The sequence below is a fragment of the Zasmidium cellare genome (assembly GCF_010093935.1).
Source record: "Zasmidium cellare ATCC 36951 unplaced genomic scaffold M409scaffold_36, whole genome shotgun sequence".
Taxonomy (NCBI): domain Eukaryota; kingdom Fungi; phylum Ascomycota; class Dothideomycetes; order Mycosphaerellales; family Mycosphaerellaceae; genus Zasmidium; species Zasmidium cellare.
The window spans coordinates 179,590-203,805 of record NW_022986980.1 but is presented as its reverse complement, the minus strand read 5'-3'; the positions used below and the strand labels follow the sequence as shown (position 1 = coordinate 203,805).

The 24,216-nt window shown below is 55.4% G+C and overlaps 10 protein-coding genes across 10 annotated transcripts; 6 read left to right on the top strand and 4 right to left on the bottom strand.

Annotated features, from left to right (window-relative positions):
• Positions 1–184: 184 nt before the first annotated feature.
• M409DRAFT_27303 (uncharacterized protein) lies at positions 185–1,268 on the bottom strand (the record flags this gene model as incomplete). The annotated part of the gene is made up of 2 exons (XM_033808516.1): positions 185–924; positions 977–1,268. The coding sequence occupies 2 exons, from the start codon at positions 1,266–1,268 to the stop codon at positions 185–187; spliced, it is 1,032 nt and encodes a 343-aa protein (XP_033663188.1).
• A 182-nt stretch (positions 1,269–1,450) lies between these two features.
• Positions 1,451–3,586, top strand: M409DRAFT_27302 (uncharacterized protein; the record flags this gene model as incomplete). The annotated part of the gene is made up of 1 exon (XM_033808515.1): positions 1,451–3,586. One exon carries the CDS (start codon positions 1,451–1,453, stop codon positions 3,584–3,586), a length of 2,136 nt encoding a protein of 711 aa, XP_033663187.1.
• A 1,325-nt stretch (positions 3,587–4,911) lies between these two features.
• Positions 4,912–6,316, top strand: M409DRAFT_27301 (uncharacterized protein; the record flags this gene model as incomplete). The annotated part of the gene is made up of 4 exons (XM_033808514.1): positions 4,912–4,963; positions 5,014–5,153; positions 5,200–5,439; positions 5,501–6,316. 4 exons carry the CDS (start codon positions 4,912–4,914, stop codon positions 6,314–6,316), a joined length of 1,248 nt encoding a protein of 415 aa, XP_033663186.1.
• A 783-nt stretch (positions 6,317–7,099) lies between these two features.
• Positions 7,100–8,216, bottom strand: M409DRAFT_27300 (uncharacterized protein; the record flags this gene model as incomplete). The annotated part of the gene is made up of 5 exons (XM_033808513.1): positions 7,100–7,229; positions 7,293–7,502; positions 7,553–7,638; positions 7,695–8,096; positions 8,148–8,216. 5 exons carry the CDS (start codon positions 8,214–8,216, stop codon positions 7,100–7,102), a joined length of 897 nt encoding a protein of 298 aa, XP_033663185.1.
• A 1,328-nt stretch (positions 8,217–9,544) lies between these two features.
• Positions 9,545–10,419, top strand: M409DRAFT_69202 (uncharacterized protein; the record flags this gene model as incomplete). Its single annotated transcript, XM_033818178.1, has 2 exons — positions 9,545–10,037; positions 10,100–10,419. The coding sequence occupies 2 exons, from the start codon at positions 9,545–9,547 to the stop codon at positions 10,417–10,419; spliced, it is 813 nt and encodes a 270-aa protein (XP_033663184.1).
• Positions 10,420–10,946: 527 nt separating this feature from the next.
• Positions 10,947–11,741, bottom strand: M409DRAFT_27298 (uncharacterized protein; the record flags this gene model as incomplete). Its single annotated transcript, XM_033808512.1, has 1 exon — positions 10,947–11,741. The coding sequence occupies one exon, from the start codon at positions 11,739–11,741 to the stop codon at positions 10,947–10,949; it is 795 nt and encodes a 264-aa protein (XP_033663183.1).
• A 1,668-nt stretch (positions 11,742–13,409) lies between these two features.
• M409DRAFT_58399 (uncharacterized protein) lies at positions 13,410–15,429 on the top strand (the record flags this gene model as incomplete). The annotated part of the gene is made up of 3 exons (XM_033813902.1): positions 13,410–13,419; positions 13,482–13,613; positions 13,664–15,429. The coding sequence occupies 3 exons, from the start codon at positions 13,410–13,412 to the stop codon at positions 15,427–15,429; spliced, it is 1,908 nt and encodes a 635-aa protein (XP_033663182.1).
• Positions 15,430–16,148: 719 nt separating this feature from the next.
• Positions 16,149–17,569, bottom strand: M409DRAFT_69200 (glycoside hydrolase family 16 protein; the record flags this gene model as incomplete). Its single annotated transcript, XM_033818177.1, has 2 exons — positions 16,149–17,079; positions 17,133–17,569. 2 exons carry the CDS (start codon positions 17,567–17,569, stop codon positions 16,149–16,151), a joined length of 1,368 nt encoding a protein of 455 aa, XP_033663181.1.
• Positions 17,570–17,598: 29 nt separating this feature from the next.
• M409DRAFT_27295 (uncharacterized protein) lies at positions 17,599–17,994 on the top strand (the record flags this gene model as incomplete). Its single annotated transcript, XM_033808511.1, has 1 exon — positions 17,599–17,994. The coding sequence occupies one exon, from the start codon at positions 17,599–17,601 to the stop codon at positions 17,992–17,994; it is 396 nt and encodes a 131-aa protein (XP_033663180.1).
• Positions 17,995–20,985: 2,991 nt separating this feature from the next.
• On the top strand, positions 20,986–23,823 carry M409DRAFT_58397 (uncharacterized protein; the record flags this gene model as incomplete). The annotated part of the gene is made up of 5 exons (XM_033813901.1): positions 20,986–21,547; positions 21,601–21,820; positions 21,874–21,997; positions 22,046–23,070; positions 23,127–23,823. The coding sequence occupies 5 exons, from the start codon at positions 20,986–20,988 to the stop codon at positions 23,821–23,823; spliced, it is 2,628 nt and encodes an 875-aa protein (XP_033663179.1).
• Positions 23,824–24,216: the final 393 nt, after the last annotated feature.

Sequence of the window (24,216 nt, the reverse complement as noted above, 5' to 3'; positions counted from 1 at the left end):
GCCTTTGAGGAGACATAGAGTATGGAACGGTCTTGGCTCCTATTTTCTCTCTCATAGACGAAGCATCTGATAGCTAGCTTCTTACGAAATTCGATTCACAGCCAAAGCGTCTCATTTCCGTGACTTCGGTCTTTTGTTGTGTTCTCCGTGGTCAAGATCATAGTTACTTGACAGTATATCCAGCTCAAGCAAACATCTGCCTAACATTCAAATTCAACCTCTTCCCCCTCATCCACCCTCTCCACTCATCAAACTCCTCTCCAGGCCACTCCTCCATCTCCTTCAGACACGTCCCTTCCACGATCTTCGGAACCCCATGCCACGCATACCGACTCTCCCCACTCATGAGCACCGCATCCCCAGACCTCAACCTCATAACAGCAACTTCCGCCTCCCCATCGGCTCTCTCCAACCCACAAATAAAAACCGCGTCACAACCCAGCGAGATCGAAACCAGCGGCGCCGCGCACTCTTCGCTGACGTCTCGGTGCAGGCTGAGAGTGTCACCGGGCGAATAGAGGTTGAGGATCGCGGCTTCGGCTTTCATGGGAAAAATCCTCTCGATGAGGTCCTTGAGGTCTGGCGGGAAAGGCGGCGGTGCATCTGAGGGATATTGCTTCGCTGTCCAGTCGTACTGGCCGCCGAGGGTGCACCAGCGGAGTTTCTTCTGGAGGAATTGGGACGTTGTGAGGGGTTTATGGAGGGCAGGGTCCTTCGGGGTGAAGAGGAGATCTGAGGAAGTGGGGGCGAAATAAGAGGCACGCAGGCCGGGGACTCCAGTGCCCGATGCTTCAGGATATGGGACGTGGTGGTGGAGGTGCACGTTGGTTTTGTGGGCTGTGTTGGAGATGTCCCGGTGAAGGAGTCTGTCGAGGAGGGAGAGTTGGAGTTGGGGTTGGAGGAGGGATGGGTAGATTAGGAGGCCTACCTTTTTCAGAGATGTTGGAGTGATGGATTGGATAGGAGACAGTCTTACCGGGTAGGTTTGGTACTTGGTAGATGGGAGATTGATCAAGTCGAACAGGCATGATATCTTCCAGATGCTCTGGTCGTTCGCTGAGAAAGTCCAAGAATATTTGCCGTAGCTCTTGTGGCAGTTGAGTACCCTTGGCCACCAGCACTTGATCGTTCGATGGACTAGTATCCTCGTCGAACTGGATCAGGTCGGGCCTGTTGGTCAAGGCGGCCGGCTTCAGCTTTTGATATTCCTTGTAGACTTCGCGCAACTTCGCAGGCGGCTTCGCGTGGGCGTCCAGGTCATTTGCCATGGTGTTTGTTCTTGGTAGTGCTAGATCTGGTTGAGGTGAAGTCCAAAATTCGAGATTCATCTGATGGCCGGATCACGTGCCGATGACGGCGCCAAGCTTTTCGTCGCGTCTCCCCACGCGTCTGGAAGTCCGAGAAGGCGACAACTCCCATCATACCCATCCAATATCTCCTACTTATCACAATGCCGCCCAAGAAGAAGACAACTTATGCCCGTGTCGCACCGGCGCCGAGGCAGACCAGACTTTCCTCGAGACGAAGCCTGCCATTAACCCGCCGCCGTGATTCGCCTCCGACTCTACAAAAGCGACAATCCACTTTGACGCAGATCGACTATATCCGGAGCGATGGAGCGATTCCTAATTCGAGCGAGGAGGAGGAGGAGGAGGAGGAGGAGGAAATCAGCGAATACGAAGAGACGCAGCCGAAGAAGAAAGTGCGACTCAGCGGTGCGAAGAAGAACAGTGGCCGAAAGCCTGATCAATCCACCTTAACCCAGAAGTGGGACTGGAAGGCCATGGCTGCGGCAAGAGATAGTCAGGAAAGCGAGGATGACCTGGATACGGTGGATGATAGGGACATCGCACAAGAAAAGGCCGCTGAGCTCCAGCCCCAGAAGCCAAAATTGAAAGGACATACGCAGACCCAGAGCGAGCTTCTACTGTGTGCGCATCTGGACAATGACTCGGATTCTGAAGCCAGCACACGACGACGCAAACGAGTCGCCTTTTCGGCTTCTTCAGACGTGGACAAAATCAGCACAAGGCCGACCACTGCCGATTCAACAGCAAATCCGAAGACGCCTCAGAGACCACGTCGAACAGTCATCCCGTCATCAGAGACCCCTTCGAGCCTGAAGCTGTCGACGCATTCTCCCAAGAGACACGAGATGTATGAGCGATCGCCTCTGAAAGAGCGTAGTAGTAACCTGCCTTCGCTCAAGAGATCAAGGTCTCCAGAGCTGGGAGAAATGCACGACGTCGATATCAAGCCGCAACTCTTGCCTACAGACCAGGAAGATGTCAAGCCAGCCCCAGCATCACCATGGAAAGTAACGTTGGCCATCACTCCTAAGAAGGACTCTGTGTCGGGGAAGCGTCAGCTACGGTGGATCACAACCATTCAGGAATCCGATGCCTCTGACTTGGAAATAGAGCCATCACCGATTCGAAACCTACCAGCGCCTGATCTCTCGCCTGTACACCCACAGCCTGTACAGCGCCGGCGACGGTCACTGCAGCGCGTGACGACAATTCAAGATTCCGAGGAAAACAGTTCCGATCTAATAGATCCGGATGACACCACACCTCTGGATCGTACAGTATTAAGGAACGAAGAGTCTGCACCTCTCTCAACAAAAGACATGAACTCAACCATAGAACATCACACTATGGCGGAATCGGGACTGGAGGCGCCAATTTCTGATCCTCCTGAGATTGACTTGTCACCGAAGCGTGCTAGTCAATCCACGCCTCCTGATTTGGACGACGCCCAATTCTGTGCAGTAACTGAGCCCGTTCGAATTGCAGAGCCGCAAGCTTTCGAGTACCAGGACGTCGAAGCTCCACCGGCGCCAACAGCACGATCGGTAGCAGAATACCAGGAGCCGGACGACCTTGATGATGAGACCGATGACGACCTAAACCCTCGTCTACACGATAGCGACGAAGACGACGAGTATATGGATGACGAGACATACCCACAGACTTACGACCCCGTCAGCGCTGCACTAGAGCGAGATGCTGCAAGATATGGCAGGGATACACAGTACGAATCCGACCAGGAGTATGCAGATGACGAAGGGTCGGTCATAGCAGAGACAGATGGGGGATTGGAGATGGAAGATGGCACCGAACAGGTAGAAGTCGTCCCTTCGAGTCAACCAGGAGAAATCAGAATCCGAAGCTCTCAGGAAGCGGACGCACTACCCACGATCAATAGCTTGATCCAAAACAAATCGCCAGCTGGCGATGTGGACGACTCTGGCTACAGCAGCCAGCAGTTGACCGCCAAAAGCAACAAGGCTGCACCCTTCTTTGCAGAAAACGGCGCCCCTCGACCCTCACAAATCAGCACCGTTGTAGACGACACGCAGTCTCCAAGAAGTCGACCCAATTCTGCCCACGGCTATACACAGAAATCGGTACCTGCGTGGCCAGACACGCTCTCAAGCTCGCCATTCCCGCTGCCTCCAGGGTATGCCATGCGATCTCAACGAAGGGTAGGAGAGACACAGTCGAGCGGGCTCATAGACTTTAGCCTGCCTCCTCCGCCGCCGCTGTTTCTGTCGTCCAGTCGAGGCGATGGTGAGGAAACATAGCACAGGTTCAGCACAAGAAGATATCCCAGACTAGATGTTCAATATGAACGATTCCCCAGCGGTGAGAGTAATGCAAATGCCGTATCCAAAGCTGCCTCGCCCATTGTTTGGTCGTCGTTAGTCGTCCCTCTCGAGTCATGTCGCCAATGTTTAATGCAGGAAGCCTTTCGTGAGCCGTCATTTGCCGCTCCTTCCCAGATAAAGCAAGCGTCAAACCTTAAATCAACGCGGGATGTCATCAACGTGGAACGCTTCCCTCTCCATCAAAACTCCCCATCGCTCATGACATAACTCTCTCCCATCAGCCTTGGCCCACCACGCCATGCTTCCCTCAGGAAGCACAAGTCATGCTGACCGTGAACATACGCAATCGTCGTCAACTCGCATGCAGAACGCCGGCAAATACGTGCCACTCTCACCTTCGCCACACAACCCGAAGAGGAACCTACGACCCGTCAGAAAAATTCACTTCAATCAGCGGAACCCATGAACGGAGCGCGCCGCACCATTTCTCGCGTGTCAGAGATTCAGCCACTGCCTTTCTGGCGTACCACATTTCCCCAGTGACCTAATAATTATTGTTCCATATTGATTCTAAGCGACGAGGAAGAAGCGGCACGCTCAATTTCGGACGAAGTGCCTGGAGAGGAAACAGCTCACGCGCGCAGCAGGCGGTGCGGATGCAACGTAGGGACTTTTCCCGAGGGTTACCGAGGTGCTCCCCTTGCTACGCACGCCTTTGCTTGTGATGAAGAGATCTGCCGTGTGGGCGAGACGATTTTCCATTCTGCTCTCAGCCGACGAAGGGTGCCGATGGCAATGCGTGGAGAATTCGAGTCGTTGGTGCTGGGTCGTTTTGGAACGAAGAGATCTTCTCGGGGACATCCCGATGTTGATCTCCCCAGGGCCGACATATTCCCATGCCTCTGTAGTGGAGTGCGATGGCTCGTTGGCAGTTGCTACTTGTCCATGTGGAGGAGTCTCACTCTCACGGCGCTCGTGCTGGTTTCACGACTCCCATGCGCCTGGTTAGCGAGCCCACACTACCACGCAGCCCTGGCAGTAGTGCTTGTAGGATCGACGACATCCTTGGGGCGAGCACATGTGAATGGCGCAACGATGTCGCTACAGGTTAGGGGCGTGCCTATGCGTGGTTCGATTTTGGGCACCTCATCCGTCCTGCAGGTGCTCGTTCGCCACCCTCGTTTGTGGGCGTTGCTCCTCCTTCATCGCTTGTGTTGCTCTTCAATGCCTCGTGCGCCTAGCAGACCCAGTTTCTCTCGCATGTTAGTTTCTTCTCGCGTGCTCGTTCCCTGCTCGTCGTTATGCCTGGCAATCTGCAGAGTATACCGCCGTCGGTCATCGCTTCGTGGCCGAGTATGATCCACTGTCGAGATATATTGCTGTGCGATGCTGATCTGGAGTAGCGCCCAACTACGATGATCCAGTCCGTCGAACGTGGATGCCTGCCTATGCGGGTATCTTGCAAGGCATCATGACCTTGATGTTGGGGACGAGGCTGGTTCTGAGAGCGCAGATGAAAGCTGGGCCATTGGGTTTAGACGATGTAAGACAATCCTCAAAGGACAACACGGCTTCGCTGATGGTCAAAGGCTCTACTCGTACCCTCATTCCTCGGAGCAACGACCTTCACCGTCCTCATCATCCTTGGGACAGAGAAGTACGGCATGGACCGACACATCTGGGACGTTCGAGCGTCGACGTTCGAGTACACAGCCTTGATCGGCTGGGCCGCCGAAATCGCCTTCGTCCTCAGCACCTGCTGCACCAAAGTCTCCGTCCTGCTCTTTTTCCGGCGCCTCACCCAAGGTACCTTTAACAGAATCTGGAAGGTAAAGCCATCACCACCCTACCCTTCGAACCCTTACCCTCGACTAACCCTCTCATCAACAGTACCTAACCATCGCCGCCATAACCTTCACAATCACCTACGGCCTCGCCTTCATCCTCGTCCTCATCTTCAACTGCACCCCCACCTCGGCCTACTGGAAATCCTACTCCCCAGCCTGGACGGCCACGCACACCTACCACTGCACCGACACGACGATCCTGAACCCCATCCAAGGCGCCCTCTCCGTCCTCACAGACTTCTTCTCCGTCCTCCTCCCCATGCTCATGCTGCGCAGCCTCTCCACCACGCCCCGGCAGAAACTCGCCCTCAACGCCGTCTTCAGCCTCGGCCTGCTCGTCGTGGTCGCCGGGATCGTGCGCACGGTGTATCTGGAGAGGCTGGGCAGCCATTGGGACATTACATGGCTGGGGTTCGATGTTTTCGTCTGGAGTCAGCTGGAGGTGCAACTGGCGATTATTTGCGCGAGTGCGCCGGCCTTGAGGGTTTTCTTTCGGAGGTATTTGAGCGATCCGATCACGAGGGCGATCAATAGCGGGAGGTCGACGAGTGGGGGACGGAGCGGGAATCGGGAGTCGAAGATGGGTGGGGATGCGATTGGGATGGTGGGGTTTGGTCGGCGGAGGCAGGGGGATGTGCTGGAGGTGTGTGAGGAGGGAGAGGGGATCACGAAGAGAGTGGACGTTTCGGTGGAGGATGAGGTTGAGGAGTCTTCTTCGCCTGCGGCCTCGTTTTCGACGGTGAATCATGAGGCGAGGCTGGTGAAGAGTCTGGAGGATTATGAGGCGCTGGCGTTGGAGACGTTGCATCGACAGAGGAAGTCGCAGCCTTATATTGAGTGGAGGGGGGTGAGGAGTTGAGGGAGGTTTCTTCTGCAAGCGTGTTTGGATTTTGGGCCTTTGTTCCCTTTCATTGCTGTCAGTACAGCCTCGCAGTGTCCCGAGCGATGAAAGAGGAGTCGCCTCGCGGCGTGATGCAGGACCACAGCACTGCATTGTTTCGCTACCAGCTCGAATGACTATATCCCATGAGCATCATCACGAAACCCACAAAAGCACACATCGCCGCATTTCAAACAAGAAAACAGCAGCAACAAAACCTCATCAGCTTCCTCCCCGAACTAGCAACCCGGTGACCGAACATTCGGGCCTTCTGAGCACCTTGATGGATTGCTTCGTCAGTGGTACCTGCATATACGCCAAGACGCAGCTGGTGCAGCCAGAAGGAAGCAAGACACGTGGGATGGGGGTGAGGGGAAAATGTGAGGAGGCGAGCTGCAGGATTCGCTTGGAGAAGCTGTTTTGGGACGGTGACACTTCTCGATGAGTTTGTGTGACGGTGATGGTTTTGGTGTGATGATGGACGGTGGGCAAGACGAGGGCAACAGTACATTGATTTGTGAAGGCTTTGTGGATATGTGCTTGTTGCGTGAGGACGTTGAAATGAGTAGACAGGACAAGCTTTGGCATGTGAAGATCAGGGCTGTCTCGTGAGGAGTAATCTTTCGGCTCGATGCGGCTGAGTGGGATGTGGGTTGGAAAAGAATGGCGAGAGCATGACGATGCGGTGCCTTGGTACGTGTGGGGTGTAAACAAGGCAAAAAAGATACATACTAGTAACTCTTTACATACCGCTCAAAACGTTCACGTAAAGTATCCGCCGTTCTTCTTCTGTTGACCTTGCAGTTCTAGAAACGTTCCTTCGTCGTGGCCTGGAATCACTCGACCGCGGGTTTGACGGACGAGTTGTTTGAGGCGTTGGGTGCTGCGGAACCTGGAGAAAGAGAGAATATGTCAGTCTGAAGGAGTTCTTGAAAGAAATGGTTGTGAACGATACCAGGCAGGGTGATCTCTGGCTAGCCAGCCTTGAGGAATACCATCTCGCCAGTTCTCGATCACATGGCAGTGGTCGCTGACGAAGAGAAAGGTGCCGCTTTCTGGCATGTTGATTTGCATTCCAATGAGGCCGTCGGTGTGGCCTGGGAGATGATGGAGGGTTATGCCTTGACAGAAGTCTAGAGTTCGCTCGTCGAAGGTCTTCCAGTTGCTAAGAGAAGTGTTAGTTCCGTCAAAGTAACACTTGGTTGGAGACTGCACAGATCGAGCTTCAAGTAGTGCTTGAGATAGACTCCGACATCAGCGCCTGTTGCGACACTCCAGAAAGCAGACTTCAACTCCGTGTCCTGCAAATTAGGCTTGGTGAGCAGACCGCCTCCGTTCAAGACATACGACAACCCACATGCACCCAGATCTCAATGTCCTTCCTATCGAGGAACATGTCCAACCCACCAGCATGATCAAGATGCAAGTGGCCTATGATTATCTTCTTCACATCTTCCAGCTTGTGTCCGGTGGCTTCGATAGCAGCATCCAACTCATGCCATGGCTCGTACTTGATACGAGTGAAGATTTCGGACACCTGTGGTCCCCAGACTGTTGGGTAGTCCTTCCCACAGCCCGTCTCCCAGAGTATGACGCCTTCGATTGGGTGGTCGATGAGGATGCAGTACATGGGCAGTTGGCGGCGCTTGTTCACGAAGGCGGCATCTTTGGTGGACCAGAGCGAGGTGTTCCCGCCTCTTACCACGAAGCCTTCATCTGCTTCGAGCCAGCCAACTTCCAACATCCAAAACTTGGTTCCCTTGAGCCGTACGTCAGCTTGGATAACGCCTGACTACTCGCTGAGCGTCACCTTTGGGCAGACGTTGGAGATGTGGTTCGGCACGGCGCCGCTGTCGAGCTGGGCTTGGATGGCAGCCATTTTGTCGTCGCTCTCTCTCTCTCTTTCTTTTCTCACACGTCTCTACTCTTCCTCTCTTTCTCCACCATTCTTGCAACCCACCTTCATCTTCCCACCCCATAGCTCCTCCCCCTCACGCCATTCTCCGTCACATCCAGTCTCGCGGGCTGAATCTGCTGTGCAACCATGCCAGCAACCCAGCAGTCCTGGTCATACAGCACGCCAATTGCGGGGAGATGATGTTGGAGCAGGGGAGTGCTCGGCCAGGCAGGGAGCGAGGCTTGCTGCACCACGTCGGCCTTACGGCTGAGCAAGACAGCAAGTGAGCACGCGAGCAGTTGACTGTATGGGAACAGCTCGCACGCAGTCCAACCACGACTGCAGCAGTGGATGTCCGTCGCATGCGAGCGGGCAGGCGGCGGACGATTTCCAGCAGAGAGCGCGAGCAGCAGAACAGCGGTCGATGCAGCCAGAGCCCGAGCCCGAGCCTCCATGCACGCTGCACCGCTCGCGTGGGGGTGGAGACGACAATGACACCTCCCACGGCCGCCTTCTCCGGACCTTGAACACCGCCACTGCCAGCAACCAGTCAGCGCTCCGGAATTCGTCAAGTCAGCACCGCACTCCCTCTTGTCAAGACTCTTGCGCAGGTCCCGCGTGGTCACGCCCTGTGCCTCAGCCGAGTCGCAACCCATGCTGGTTGTCGATGCTGGCAAAGCTGGCTGCTGGCCTGCCGCGCATCGCCTATGGAGCCTCTCTCCCTCCAGCTCGCGGGCAGCGTCGTACAGTTTAGCTGATGGCCTGCGCAGACTCGGCTGGTCGTGTGGCCACTTCGATGATCTAAGAGTTAGCCTGGCCTCCCCTTCCTGCACCCTCCACGCTTTTGCTCAGGAACTCTGCCTGTGTGTCATCCATCGCGTGCGCTTCTATTTGCGGTCGACTCCCCTCCACATGATTGCCTTTGGGACGGGCAAGGCAGCGTGGGATGGACGCGAGACTACATGTCCGGCCACACGCAACCATGGCCCATCGCCCTACGCCGTCAGGGCTGACGTTTGCCGCAACGCACGCGTGACTTGACGTCGCCCTCTTAAATATCCAAGCAGGAGTCGCTACTCGAGCCATGGATCGCCACTCCGGTGCCTTGCGAACAAGATCAAGAACCACCTCCTCCCCCTCCTCTGCTGCGCGTAACATGCGCAGCGCGTGCCTCCGCAAGTCCAGGTCCACTTCTCAGTCTGCTGTGTACTGCCTGAACTACTTGTTGGATCTCCGATAACGCTGAGAGATCAAACATCTCCCACATCCTTTCTCCTTTGAAGCAAAGACCACGAAAGAACTCTCTCGCAATGTCACCTCTCATACTCGAACAATACAGCCCCGAGGGCTCACCGCGGCGGAAAGCTCGCTCAGCTTCCTTTGGTGTGGCAAGAGCCAAATACGAAGATATTCGACGACTGGTCGACATCGAGTTTCTGGCTTTTGAAGAAGAGAAAACAAATCAGATCCTCTCATACCGAGATTACGAGCAACCCGCCCACTTTGACCGAGCCGTCAAATCCTACGAAGCCTCAATGGCCAAAGCAGATGCTCTCACACGCCGGCTCAAGACTCAGCGATCCTGGAGGCCGCGAGTGGACATTACCCGATTCCGCAAAGTTGTAGATGCGGATTCCGGGGAGGTTGTTTCCTGGGCGAAGACCGAATTGAAGACGTATAGCTACGACGAGCTAGCTAGCCCAGCAGACATTGGCCACGAACAGGATCCGCAAATGAACCGGGATTGGTTTGCTCTGAACGAGCAGTCACGGCGTGATTACATGGGCACCAAGCAGCACATGTGTATGTCCTTCACAAAATCCTCCTCAAACCGCCTAACCCACTAACACCACTTGCCTCCCCAGACATCGGCATGGTCGCCACCGAACCCCGCTACCAACACCACGGCGCCGGCACCATGCTCCTCGAAGACATCCTCGCCGAAGCCGACGCCGCGGGCCTCGAATGCTACCTCGAAGCGACCGACACCGCCAAACCACTCTACGAACGCCACGGCTTCGTGACCGTCAACGAGCTGCGCTTCGACCCGGCGGCCTACGGCGTGGAAGGCTTCAGGAGGGAGAGACAGACGATAATGGTCCGCGGGGCACTGGATGTCCGTGGCCAGAGGAAAGACGTGCGGTCTTGGGAGGAGGCTGTCCCTGGGGCGCAGGCGCAGTTGTGATCTCGGTTTAGAGGAAAAGGAAGGTGTAGAGCAAAAGTACAGCCGTGCGTGATGATTTGGATGGTTGCTGAGCTCTATACAGTGAGCTCGATCGTCCTGCATACTGTTGGGAGGTTGATGCTGGTGGGTGGGTGGGTGGTTGTTTTTTCGGATTGCGTCTGTTTGCCTCTTAGCGATGAGTGTTGTCTCCTACTTACTTATTACTACTGCATGCATGCATGGGGACAAGGGCTGGGTGGTGAGCGGTTGAACACGGAGAGTAATACCTTTTATACTCTCCTCGAAAGGGGATGGCTATCTGCAGTTATTTCAACAGTACCTAACTAAAAAAAACAAGCCACAAACGTGCAAGTTGACTATACATCTTATCAGAGCTCATCAATTGCTACACATAGCTTCCCTTCCTAACCAGGGATTCTGGGATCAAGGATATCTGATCAAGGCTATTCCAAAATCTGCCTATTCGACGCACACTGACAATGCTCCTAGATCCTGCCGTCCAAATCCAACCCAACCCCTCACCCTCCTCAAATCTTCGCCGTTCCCCGCCTCGCCTCCTCCTCAGCCTTCTTCAACACCCCCAAAACCACCCCCATGAACTCCTCCTCCCGACTCAACCAAGGCGTATGATCCGCCTCCATCTCCACCAACTCGAAGCCCCTAACCCCCGCATCCCGTATCCGTCCCGCAAACTTCAACAGGTCCGGATCATACACCAACGCCTTGTCCTGCTTGCACGCGAGGTACGTGACGGGGATATCGTGGTCGGCCCAGCCGCGGTGGAGCGTCTTGGTCGTGAAGCCCGAGGCCGACTGGGGACGGAGGTGGGAGATGCAGTGCCGTGCGGTGGCGGGCGGGACGAGTTCGTAGAACCGGTGGTGGGGTTCGAGGTGGTGCAGGAGGCCGTCTTCGAAGGAGACGGTGTGGGAGGTGTTGGCGTCTTCGGCGTTGCTTTTTCCCTGGGGGATGATGATGGCGGAGACGTAGAGGAGGTGCAGGATGCGGCCTTGGCCAGGTTGTTGTGTGTTGGCGGGATCGAGGTGGAATTCGGCGACGGCTTCGCTGCCGTATTTGCCGCCGTAGGAGTGCATGACGAGGACGACGTCTTTGTTTTGGTGAGTGAGGGTTTCGAGGGCGGTTTTCAGGGCCGCGCTGTCGGCGTGGAGGGCGTCTTCGAGGGCGGTTCCTGAGACGGAGGGCATGGTGGGTGTGGACACTTCGTAGCCGGCTGCTTCGAGTTTGGAGGCTACGCTGGACCAGTGCAGGCCTTGGTGCCAGGCGCCATGGGCGAAGACGACGGCCGGTCTGTTGGTTGAGGACATTGTCGTAGGTTGGCAGGATTAAGGCGTTGTTGCGAGGCACGGTTTCTTTCGAGTTGTAGTATCCTCGTACAAGCTGGAGTTTGCCCTAACCTCTTTGAAAGGATCTAGTGCAAGGAGACGGGAGGGGACACAAGTTGTATGTGTGATGCACAGTGATCATCTTTGTAGTGCAACCGTCGAGCTCTTTTATAAGCAGTAGACGTCGGTCTGCATCATAACCATGCTATCCAGATTTAGCCTTCTGTACGAGCTTTAGCATTGGCATTTACTTATTCAGACGCGGCATGGGACCTTATACCATGTTGGGTGGCTAATGCGCCCTTGTTTCCAGCTTATAGGCGAGTAATTGCGACTTCTTCGTGCGTCGATATGAATGGAGGGCATCCAGGGCATCGCTACCGAGGTGTGAGGGCTGGGTGCAGCTGGAGTTAAGCGATCTTCTTTGATCTTAGCCGGCCAATGATACGTACTCTGCAATGCCACAAGCGTATTTGACAGTAGTTGTGTAAAGCAAGCGAGCATTCCACTATTCGAGCATCGAAGCGTGTTAATGGCTCTTAGCGGTGGAAGCTGAATAGGGTGTTGGCTTTTGGTAGAGAGGGCTCGTTTGAGGGATGCACACCCCCGTTCGAGGAGAATGCCGTCTTCGCCAACAACGTAGCCAGAAAAGAGAACGCATAGCAAGGAAATGGGAGAAAGGTATTCTTGCCTTGACTGGGTCTGGAGCGCACAACAGCCGATGTGAACGCCATCAACACGAAGAAAAAAGGACAAATCCGCAGATCGCAGGTGATGTTCATGCGTAGAACAAGACGAGCATCTGTCTCGGCCGGAGTGAGCAAGTGAAGTCGAGCAACATCGAATCTGGCATCGATCTCGCCGTGAGAGCCAGGATATCCTTGTCGTCATCTACCGGGCCAACATTTCGAAAGATGTGTATGTCTTCGCGCAGTGCTGCTACTGTATCATCTCTCTTCTCTTCTCTTGTCATCGCAATCGCAATCGCTGAGCAGCCTTCCTCATGCGCAGAGTATGCCCTCCTCTTATCGAGATGCAGACGGCCATTGAATCCACACGTTTGTTCTCCGCTGTGCTGGCCAGGGTGGTCGACCAGATGTCCATCAAGGCAGAGAAAACGTCCAGTCGAGTCGCGGATGGTGATTTCTTGTTGCCCTCTCCCAACAACGCGCCCATGCAAGAACGAGCAGAGATAGCGCAGCGCGTACAGGTTACCAACGATCACAAATCCTCAAGCACCCCAGGTGAAGTGACGTTGAATGTGTCGACGCAGGATCTCGTACAGAACTGGTCTGCTCGCGAAAACGACTTTTCTTACCAATGGACTCGGCTGCTCGGTCACGCTTTCCGAGCTTTCCTGCGGGCCCGAACCCATACCCATGTCCCTTGAGCAAATACCGGCCTGCTGCTGTGCTCTTTACCGCCTGCGCCCGAGGTCAAGTCTCGCTCAATCTGCCTGCGAAACAGCTGCGCTTACAAGGCCGACCTCATATGCCGTCCGTGATGTGACGATACAAGGCTGACGGGAGGTAAGATATCACGCTCGCTCCTGCGACCGTTTTGAGCATACTCGATCTCTTACATTATCCACATTGCTCCCCTCTTGTCTCGCTGTGACTGCTGTGAGCTTCCGATTTTGAAACGAGCACCATGGATCTAGGTATGTAGCATGCCATGAGTCAGGAACAGGGAGAGCATGGCATTGACTTTCATGTGTAACAGCGACAGGCGCAGCAGCAGCTGTGGCAGGCGTTGGTGCCGCAGCAGCTTACCTCGACGCCAAGTACCACATCTCTACTGATCTCCCCGTCATTCGCGAGCAGAAACAGTTGGCCAAGGAAACGCAGCAACGAGGTGAGGTTAGTCACTCTTAGACGGTTACGTTTGACTGACATCCCCCTTAGCCAAGCAGAACAAACTCTCCCTCTGGTATAAGTTCGAAGAGCAGGCATTGAAGCTGCAAGACACACAATGCATATGGTATCGCACACAACCCGACGAACCCGTCACGACATACACGTGGACAGAAGCATACCAACTCAGTCACCAATTCGGACGATTCCTCCTCGACAATGGTGTTCGACCGGGCGAGCTCGTGGGGACCTATCTACAGAACTCACCTGAGTTCATGTTCAACTTGCTGGGCTGCTGGGAGGTTGGGTGTGCTCCAGCATTGATCAACTACAATCTTGCAGGAGAGGGCTTGGTGCATTGTCTGAAAGTCGCAGACAGCAAAGTACTCTTGGTAGATGAAGACGCCGGGTGCCAGGAACGAGTGGCAGAGTCGAAAGAGAAGATTGAGGCTTTGGGCATGCGCATTATCCTGCTTGATGCTGCGGCCAAGGCGAAGATCAGGACATACTCGACAGAGCGATTGGACAATACCTACAGGAATGGGGTGGTTGGACGGTTCCCCATCTTCTTGTTCTATACGTCAGGCACGACGGGATTCCCCAAGGCGTGTGGTTTCGAGACACAGCGAGCAATGGTCTTGGGTCCACCTCGGTTGCGAACCACTGGTCTAAAGCCAGGCGACGTCTGGTACGACTGCATGCCTCTCTATCACGGCACTGGGGGCACAACTGCGTTAGGATGCATGATCACGGGCGTCACTCTTGCCATTGGTCGCAAGTTCAGCGTCCGTAACTTCTGGAGAGACATCCATGACTCCAACGCCAACGCCTTCGTCTACGTCGGCGAGACAGCCCGCTACCTCCTCGCCGCCCCTCCATCACCCCTCGACAGAGACCACAAACTCAAAACAATGTACGGCAATGGCATGCGGCCAGACGTGTGGGTCAAGTTCCAAGAACGCTTCAATATCCCCTGCGTCAACGAATTCTTCAACTCCACCGAAGGCATGCTCTCCCTCCTCAACGTCTGCCGTGGCCCCTTCCACGTCGCTCACGTCGGTCACCACGGCGCCCTCCGCCGCTGGCAAACCCGCAACCACCTGATCCCAGTAGAAATCGACTACGAAAACGGCGACGCCATCTGGCGAGACCCGCAAACCGGCTTCGCCAAACGAAAGCCCTACGAAGAAGGCGGCGAGATCCTCGTCGCGTGCAAAACAGAAAAGGACTTCGTCGGATACTGGAAGAACCCCTCCGCGACGGAAAAACGCTTCGAGCGAAACGTCTTCAAGAAAGGCGATGTCTACTACCGCACGGGCGACGCCCTGCGCCGCGACGCCGACGGGCGCTGGTTCTTCCTCGACCGTCTCGGGGACACATTCCGCTGGAAGAGCGAGAACGTGTCCACGGCCCAAGTCGCCGAAGTCCTAGGCCAATACCCCGACATCGTCGAAGCGAACGTCTACGGCGTCGAAGTGCCCGGGCACGACGGGCGAGCAGGCTGCGCGGCCCTCTACATCGAACCGCACAAACGCGGGACGTTCGATTACGCCGACTTTCTGCGCCATGCGCGGAAGGGACTGCCCAAGTATGCGTTGCCGATCTTTCTGAGGGTGATTAAGAGTCCGACGCCGATGCATAATAATAAGCAGAATAAAGTGCCGCTGAGGAAGGAAGGGGTTGATTTGGGGAAGATTCAAGAGGGGAGTGCGGGGCCCGAGGATGTGGTGCTTTGGGTGAGGCCTGGTGGGGAGACTTATGTGCCTTTTACTGAAAGCGACTGGAAGGGGATTGTTGGGGGAAAGGTGAGGTTGTGATGTGATGAGAGAGGATGAGAGGAGAGCGTTGATCTTCCCGTCCCTGCGCACGTGGCTGGGGACTGGGGATGTGCGCATGGCTGGGTCTGGGGTATGGAGATGGCAACGGCACGGCAGGGCAGGGCAGCGAGGCGTCGCCACCGATGTTCGTTGCGTGCCGCTGAAAGCCTCATCAGACGCCACAACGTGCTTGGGATCAGGACGTCGATTCCTCAGCTTCGTGCGAGAGTTTACTTCTGCCAAGTGCTGCTGGCTTTCAAACTCCTTTCGTGTTTCGTCGATGTTTAGAAAAGATGGCCATGTGGTGTAGATAGAGAATGTATGTGCCGCGGACAGAAGAACTTTAGATAACGAACCAACATGAAAAGACGGGACAGAAAAGGACATCTAGAACAAACATGCGATGCATTCTCGCTAACTCTCATTACTCTTGGCCTAAAGGATGAAAACAAAGCTCCAAAGTGTTTCTATCCCACGTGGTCATTCCTTTCGTTAATGATACATGACAGCAACAACCATATCCCCCCAAAAACGAGTGCGTGTGGCGGTGGAAATGTTGCATGCTTCAAGTAGGGTTGGTTGGTATCCAGGTATCATCTGCTTCCAGTATAGTCAAAGTCCCCCAAAAGCCCCTCATGATCTAAACGCCACCCGACCCCAATCCAGAAAACGCCTCTTTCATAGCAAACAACGACATCACTTCATGCAGTAGTAGTGCTTTAACAGCCATTGTAACCTTGCTGCTGCCACATCTTGACGCTCTTGATGACCATCTGGCCGTTCTTCTCCCACGTGGGATACCACTGGTCGCGGGCATTCCAAAAGTCGCGCTTGGCGGTGCTGCTGGCGTCGACCCAAGGCTTGCTCTTGACGCCGTCCTCGAACCAGCCGTTCGTGCCGCCGACGGCGACGTTGAGGATGAGGTAGAAGTCTTGGTCGAAGGGGGTGGCGTCGCGGCCCGTCTGGCTCCACGGGTCGACAAGCCGGGTGCCGTTGGAGTCTGCGACGGGGAAGTCGCCGCGTTGCCAGAAGGGTTTGTTGAACGGCGTGTAGAGGACTTGGAGGAGGCGGGTGTCGATGTAGGTGAAGAGGTATTTCTCGGTCCATTCGAGGCCGAAGGTGTGGAAGCCGGCGGAGTAGGTCGTGTGGAGGGCTTCGCGCTTGACGTTGGTTTGCCACCAGGCGTCGGCGCTCGAGGTAGGTCCCCAGTGCAGGGCGGAGGAGACGATGTTGTTGCCGCCTTGTGGGTAGGTGTAGTTGTTGCCGCGGGATTCCATGATGTCGATTTCACCTGACGCGGGCCAGGGGCCGTAGGTGTCGTTGGCGGGGAGGAGCCAGATGGCGGGCCACATCCAGTCACCTTCGGGGATCTGGGCGACGACTTCGACACGGCCGAACTTGATGCGGGGACCAGCCTTGGTGCTCACGCGAGCGGACTTGACGGGGTTGATGACGGTGCCGTTGGTGGTGTTGGTGACAGCGACACAGTTGGACCAGATATCAGACGAGCAAGAACCGTCTTTGAGCAGGTTGATGACATTGTTAGATTCCATGAGCTTCTGGTCTTGGAGGGTGGGCTTGATGTGAAGCATGCCGTCTTGGATGAAAGCATTCTCGTCGGTGTTGGTGGTTTGCTCGAACTGGCCGTTGCTAGAAGATGTTGTTAGTCGTAGTCGACGACGATCATGATGGAGTATGCTTACCCAAAGCCTCCAACCTCAACTTCCTTCGTCCAGACCTTGGGGTTGAGACCTCCAGAGAAGTCTTCGTCCAGCACAGGGCAGTAGACGTGGTTTGAGATTGTCTGCAGACCCTCATAGATCAAGAAGCCGGTGAGGGCAATACCGAGCACCATGCCAAGGATGGGGATGATGGTGACCCATTTCTCTTTGGGATCCTTCTTGTCTAGCCATGGCTTTTCAATCTCTGCTCGGTTTATTCTTCTCGAGTGGAAGTATCTTGGAGGTGCTTGGACTTGGAAGCCTGTCGACGAGCCGACAGCAGAGGCGGGTATGGAGCCGTACGGGGTTTGGAAGGGGTTGTGTTGTTGAGCGGGCTCGATGTGGTCGTTCTCGTCTGGCGTGCCAGGGCGGGGACTGTTGGTGGCCGTTGTGGTGGCCGTGCCGTGGTGATAGTCCATCGCAGGCAGACAGACGTCAATGCCTCAAGATGGATGGGAGAGGAGGAAACGAATGGGCTGTGCGGCTACGGCGAATGGACAGAGAACAGCAAACGAACAGTGACCAGCAAACAGGAAGAAATCGCTGGGAGGGCAAGTGGGAGTTGATGATTCCTCCCAGAGGGCCAAAGCTGGGAGGTGATAAAGGCACCGCGGCAGCGAAGCAGCAGCCCTGCTGGAACAATCGCCAACGGCCAGGCTCATGGACTTCAGTTGGGAAGATTGGCTTCGGATGGCCCGTTGACCTACCGCATGTGCAAGAACGAGGTCTCGGCAACCGGCCAGAAAGGGCGAGTCGCTGGTATCACATCAAGCGCATGGCTGCAGGTGCAGAGAAGGCCTCAGACGCCGCGAGAGCTTGGAACGACGAGGCATCTGTTGAGTGATGCTAGCGAAGATGGCCCCGAGTCGTGCATGGCGGCACAGGTTGTCTGGAAGGAGAGTAGCCGCCATGTCCGCTAGCAGAATAGGCACACTAGAGGGGGTCGACTACTCGATTGGGAGGGCATAGAGTTGGGGGCTAGGCCATGTCAGCGAGAGCTGTATCAAATTCATTCGGCGGCCCAAAGCTCGAACTCGGTCCGCTGGGAGTCTCTGACGACGCCATGTCCCGGGAGCCTGCATTCTTCCCTGCCCCTACGGCGACGCTGGCGATGGAGATGTTCGCGATTGCGCCGTCCAGACTACAGACTTCTCTGACACTCGCGCTGCCACTGCTGCACTGTGCCGTGTCGTCGCAGAGGCGGGTTCAGGCCCGGAGTGAGTCTGCGACGCTTCCCAGCCAACTGCGGCGGCGAGCACCAGGTCCGGGCGGCGGCGACAGAGGGATGGCATCCTGCTGGATCGAATCCCGGCCTCCTGGCGAGGACATTTTGCTTCCTTTGGACGAAGTTTGACGCACGTAGATTGCGCTTGAGATGCGACACCGCGCAGCTAGCACGAGACGACGTCCAGCAGGCCGCGGAAGACTGGGCAGGAGATGAGCCGAGCGTCGAGATCGAGCGCTGCGGCCCGCTGCAATGGCGACAGCAGCCGCCTCGCGCCTTGCCTCATCCGCACTGGGCTCTCAAACCTTGCCCATCCTCGCACTCGCCTCCCGCCCAATTGTCATCGCTGCTCGGCTCTCTCCAGTGCGTACCACTCGCTGGACGTGCTGGTTCCGCATAGACTTCGCCGCGAGGACGTCCGCGGGCATCACGAATGTCCTCGAATGTCATGGTCTTAGGGCAGCATGTCTCAGTGCGGCAGCGAGCAGCGCTGGCAGGCCAGCGAGGCAGATGGCCAGCAGCGACAGCGACTGGAGTCTGGAAACGTCTGACAAGACACGAGCGTGGGGTGCTCCCCAGCAGCGCTATCGAAAATCCCTCCCACTATCTGCCTGTCGTGGACTGCACATGAGATGGCAGCGATGCAGTATCAGAGCACCAAAATAGCCGCACACCCTGGTCAAACATTTCATTGACAGTATCCTGGTGGATCTGACAGATGGACCTCATAGCCCGGTTTCTGGAGTCATTCCAACTTCACGCTGTGGCTGAACAATCGGTTGAGACGCCCGGATCAGCGCATCAGCGGCTGCAAAGCGCTGGCAAACAAGATACGTCTTGCTGCAAATGCGCCTGGAGGCCGCTGCGACGATTTGTCTCAACCTGTCAGATGCGGCCTGCGAATGCTCAACACGGCAAGCAGCGAAAATTCACCTTCCCATTTGAGACCTCGTTCCTGGGAGCTTTCCGCAAAGAGGCGCTTTGTCGCTGTCTTTAGCGCCCTTCTCGTGCGGCGTTTCGGCGGCGACACGGCAGACGCTCCCAGCCCCACGGAAAGGCTAGACTGATCACCGGCAGACACGTGCTTAATCGCTGATGTTATGGACGTTGCGATGAGATGCTTCTTCCCACGAGGCGTGGGATTGAGATGGAAGCTTGTTGTCGACGTGAAGCCTGGATCGTCTTCCAGCCAAACAACGCCAAACCATCCACAGTCCAAGTCATCAGTATGCAGGTGCAGAGGAGCGCGTTTGGACGGTCAGAGTCTCCGGCCAATGGCTATCACTGCGTGAGCGTGAGCCGAACTGGGACAGACTGCTGTTTTCCTGCTTTGGTATGTGGCGCTCGCACGGCTCGTACAATCGCAACGTCCTTGACACCTGTGGCGCCAAGGCAGTGCCCGTCGAACACGACACACCGTTCGCTACTGCCGGGTCCCGAGCTTGACTACACTTCGGTTGCTCTCAGAGCTTTTTCAAAACTCTCTCTAAGCGGACGCATGATCAGTCCCGTTCATCTGCCAGACCACCAATGACAAAGCCTAGCCGAGTTCGAGCTGTCCCTGAGCCGACAGATTCAGTCCCATGGAACCAGGCTCCAACGAGAGAAATGCCGAACACCAGCAGGACGGTTAGACTCGCCCGAACTACCGCCTTACAAACCTCACATCTGAAGCAGCGCAGGCGGAACGTCCATAGCCGCTGAAGTCCGCCGTCCCCGGACCTGTATACTCGCACGGGGCATGTAGATGCAGACGCATGGAGCTAGCCTCTTAGCTCGAAGAAGGGCGGCCTGCCATCTTGGACGAAACCATCCCAGTTGGGAAGTGGCTCTCATTATTATGCATGCACTTAAGGCACATCGTGTGCATGGATGCATCCACGCTCCTTCCAGCCAATTCCAGCTCGAGCTTCTCTGACAGACTACTGTTTTGACTCCTGCACGGCCATTTCTGGAATCTCTCCATCCTTCTCTTGGGCTAGCATCGAGCTCAGCACTTTGTCGCGGAGCTCATCGAGCGCAGACCCGGCGTTGAGTCCTACTTTGAGTTGGGATGCCTCGCCCCGTCCAGTCCAGGTACGATGGAAGCTGCCCAGCCGTCAGCACAGGCGCGATGGCTTGCATTACAGCCCGGTCCTGAGGCTTCTTTCACATGGCATGCTCCTCCATACTTTCCGCTAGGTGTGTTCTGTCGCGAAACACGGTCTAGACAACGCATGCGATAGAGGCTGGCCGTTATGGGACTTGACTTTGCAGACACGCCGCGGGTGCGCCATGATAGCGCCTCGTGGTCCTCGTGGCATATTTTCCTAGTCCTCCTTCGCTGGGCGCCTCGTAGGAAGCCATTGCAGATCAGTCACTCTTTCCTGTAGACTGCTTGGGTGCTGTCTTGCTCTCGTTTCGCATTTGCAACAGAAGGTCGTTCATCTTGACATCGATATCAGCATCAATCCCTTGGAATAGATCGATCAATCAGTATCTCGATTCAGAGGTAAGACCCAACGATGTCCACTGTTGGTTGATGGTTTGCGACTGACACAGGACAGGTTTCCTGGCTGAGCCTCAAGGAGTAGTTCCATTTTACAGCCTTGGAAGGCTACATCAGCAGCAATGGGGCTAAAGAACTACTTCAAATCTTCCAAGAAACAGGACCAAAAGGATGCTCCAGAAAGCGAGAAACCGCAAGATGGAGCCGAAACTGGTGCGCCCACGCCAGGAAGCATGCCGTATGGATCGTACAGCTACGGTACATCTCGAGCCTCGCTGCAGTCTTCCGTGAAGTCCAACTTCATGTCTGAACTCAAGCAAGAAGTGCAGGTCAACTACCTCTTCCAGCAACAATGTACAGCTCGATGGATCGGCGACGGGGCTGGCGAGAAGGAGGGCGTACTTGTCCGTAAGGCACGAGACCAGTATCTTGCTTGTCCGCCAGACCTCGTGGATTCAGCCTTTGGCTATGCGGTCACTGCATTGAATCTTCCTTGCTGCATGACTGTCAACAGCCGAGTGATCAAGACTTTCCTGTCATGGGCTCCGAATGCCGTGGATGTGCCCCTGAAAAATGGCCTACGAGTGCAGGTGCTACCGACGATGGACGATCTTGTCCGAGCAAGGAAGTTCCAGTTCGCGGCCTTCGTTGCCCACGATGGCCTGTTGGTGGTCTGGGATGATGGTGAGCACTCCGCGGACGGCGTGATGATTGACTGAGCTGATCATTGCATCCAGATCCAACCAACCTCTTTCCTCGAGCACAGGCGATCGAATCCGAGTTGATCGACATGGTGTGGAAGACGAACGATCCGCAAGCCGGTGAAGAGGAGGTCGTCATGGATGAGAAGAAGGTGCCCCGAGTGGCGGCCGTCATGGTCGATGAAGAGAGCGGAGAAATGGCACCTGAAGCCAGACCCACACACTTGATGAATACCATCCTGGTCGGTTTCACGCTGTGAGTTGCGCTTGAAATTCTGGCCATGATCTTCTTCTAACCTGGCAAATCAGCTTCCTGGTCACGACCATGTTGGGCGCCGGCTTCAGGCAAATCGCGGTCGAGGTGGTGGTTGACAAGCAGTATCTTCGTTGCGCGTTTATCCTCCTGACTCCCATTCAAGTCTTCTTCACCCTGGTAAGTTGGCTGAAGTGGCGAAAGAGAACCTGGCTGACCGGAATACAGTTCTTCGCCCAAGTCATCGTCGGGTGTCTCGCTCAGATGATCGGTCCCATCAAACAGATGAAACAGAATAGCCGGTTCTACTCTGCCATGCTTCCAGTAAGGCTGACCAGCAACCCGCTGCCCCACATGACGATCCAGTGCCCCGTGTACAAGGAAGGTCTCGCATCCGTCATCGCACCAACTGTCAAATCGATCAAGGCCGCCATTTCGACTTATGAGATGCAAGGAGGCAGTGCGAACATCCTGGTAAACGACGACGGTCTGCAGCTCCTGGATGAGGAGGAACGCCAAGCGAGGATCGATTTCTATGCCGACAACTGCATTGGCTGGACGGCCCGACCCAAGCACGGATCCGATGGCTTCGTCAGAAAAGGCAAGTTCAAGAAGGCGTCCAACATGAACTTTGGCTTGATGATTTCAAACAATGTCGAGGCCAAACTCGCGGAAGTGGAACGACACGAAGAGTGGACGCAAACCGACGAAGCGATCGAATACGAGCGTTGCCTCGGCGAAGTCCTTGAAGAGCATGGCAGAGCCTGGGCGGATGGAAACGTTCGCATTGGCGACTACATCCTGATCATTGATTCTGATACTCGTGTTCCGGCCGACTGTCTGCTCGATGCTGTTAGTGAGATGGAGGCATCGCCTGAAGTGGCCATCATGCAATTCGCTTCCGGCGTCATGCAAGTCGTGCACAACTACTTCGAAAACGGCATCACCTTCTTCACCAACCTCATCTATACGGCTATTCGATACACGGTCAGCAACGGAGACGTTGCACCATTCGTCGGACACAATGCGATTCTGCGATGGTCAGCCATCCAGGAGATTGGCTACTTTGACGACGACGGCTACGAAAAGTTCTGGTCTGAGGCTCACGTGTCTGAGGATTTTGAGATGTCGCTGAAGCTGCAGTGCAATGGCTACATCATCCGTCTCGCCGCGTGGGATCAGGGTGGTTTCAAGGAGGGCGTCTCCCTGACGGTGTACGACGAACTGGCCAGATGGGAGAAGTATGCCTATGGGTATGTGACGATATCCATTCTTGTGAATACAACACCCGCTGACATTCATTTCTCAGATGCAACGAACTCCTCTTCCACCCCATGCGAACCTGGTTCTGGCGCGGCCCCTTCACGCCCCTCTTCCGCCAATTCCTCTTCTCCAACATCCGCATCACCTCCAAAATCACAATCATCTCCTACATCGGCACCTACTACGCCATCGGCGCCGCCTGGATCTTGACCGTCGCCAACTACTTCGCTATAGGCTGGTTTAACGGCTACCTCGACAAATACTACATCGACTCCTGGAAAGTGTGGTTCTCCATCGTTATCGTCTTCAACGGCCTCGGAAACCTCTCCCTCGCCGTAATGCGCTACCGCATCGGCGAACGCACCTTCTTCAACGCGCTCCTCGAAAACCTCAAATGGACCTTCCTCCTCGCCATCTTCCTCGGCGGCCTCTCCCTCCACGTCTCTCAAGCCCTCCTCTCGCACATGTTCGAGATCAACATGACCTGGGGCGCGACGGCGAAAGAACTCGAATTCTCCAACTTCTTCATCGAGGTGCCCAAAGTCCTGAAGCGGTTCAAGGGCAGTTTTGCGTTTTCCATCTTCGTCATCATCATGATGATCGTGTTGGCCGTCGGGCCGTTTATTCCTTACAGCTGGAGGATTGATGATTTCATTGCGATTTTGCCGATGAGCACGGTGGCGGTTAGCCATTTGTTGTTGCCGATTGCGTTGAATCCGGCTTTGATGACGTTTACGTTTTAGAAGAGAGATATGATGCATATGATGGCGTTTGTTTGGTGGGATTTTGGGATAGAGATACCTGGCTGTTTGTCGCCTTTTGTGGATGTATTATAGCGAGCAGCTTCAAGGGCGATAGAGGCGCGGATCGCAATATGAAACAGAGCTTCATCGTCTACCAGCCCCAAGGCCATCTTCCTACATGCTGCTTTCAAATACGAACGAGTCGACGAACACATCTGAAAGACGTCAGCTACATCGTATGCGGCGTGAGGCCTGGATGTCCCACAACCAAAGACTGCAAAGACTCCACCGACTTTCTCGATGAACACAAGGGCATCAGTCGTCAACCGAGGACTACAAGAGGCAGTACGCTCTGAACAAGACGAAGAAGATGTTCGAACTTCTTAGACGTCC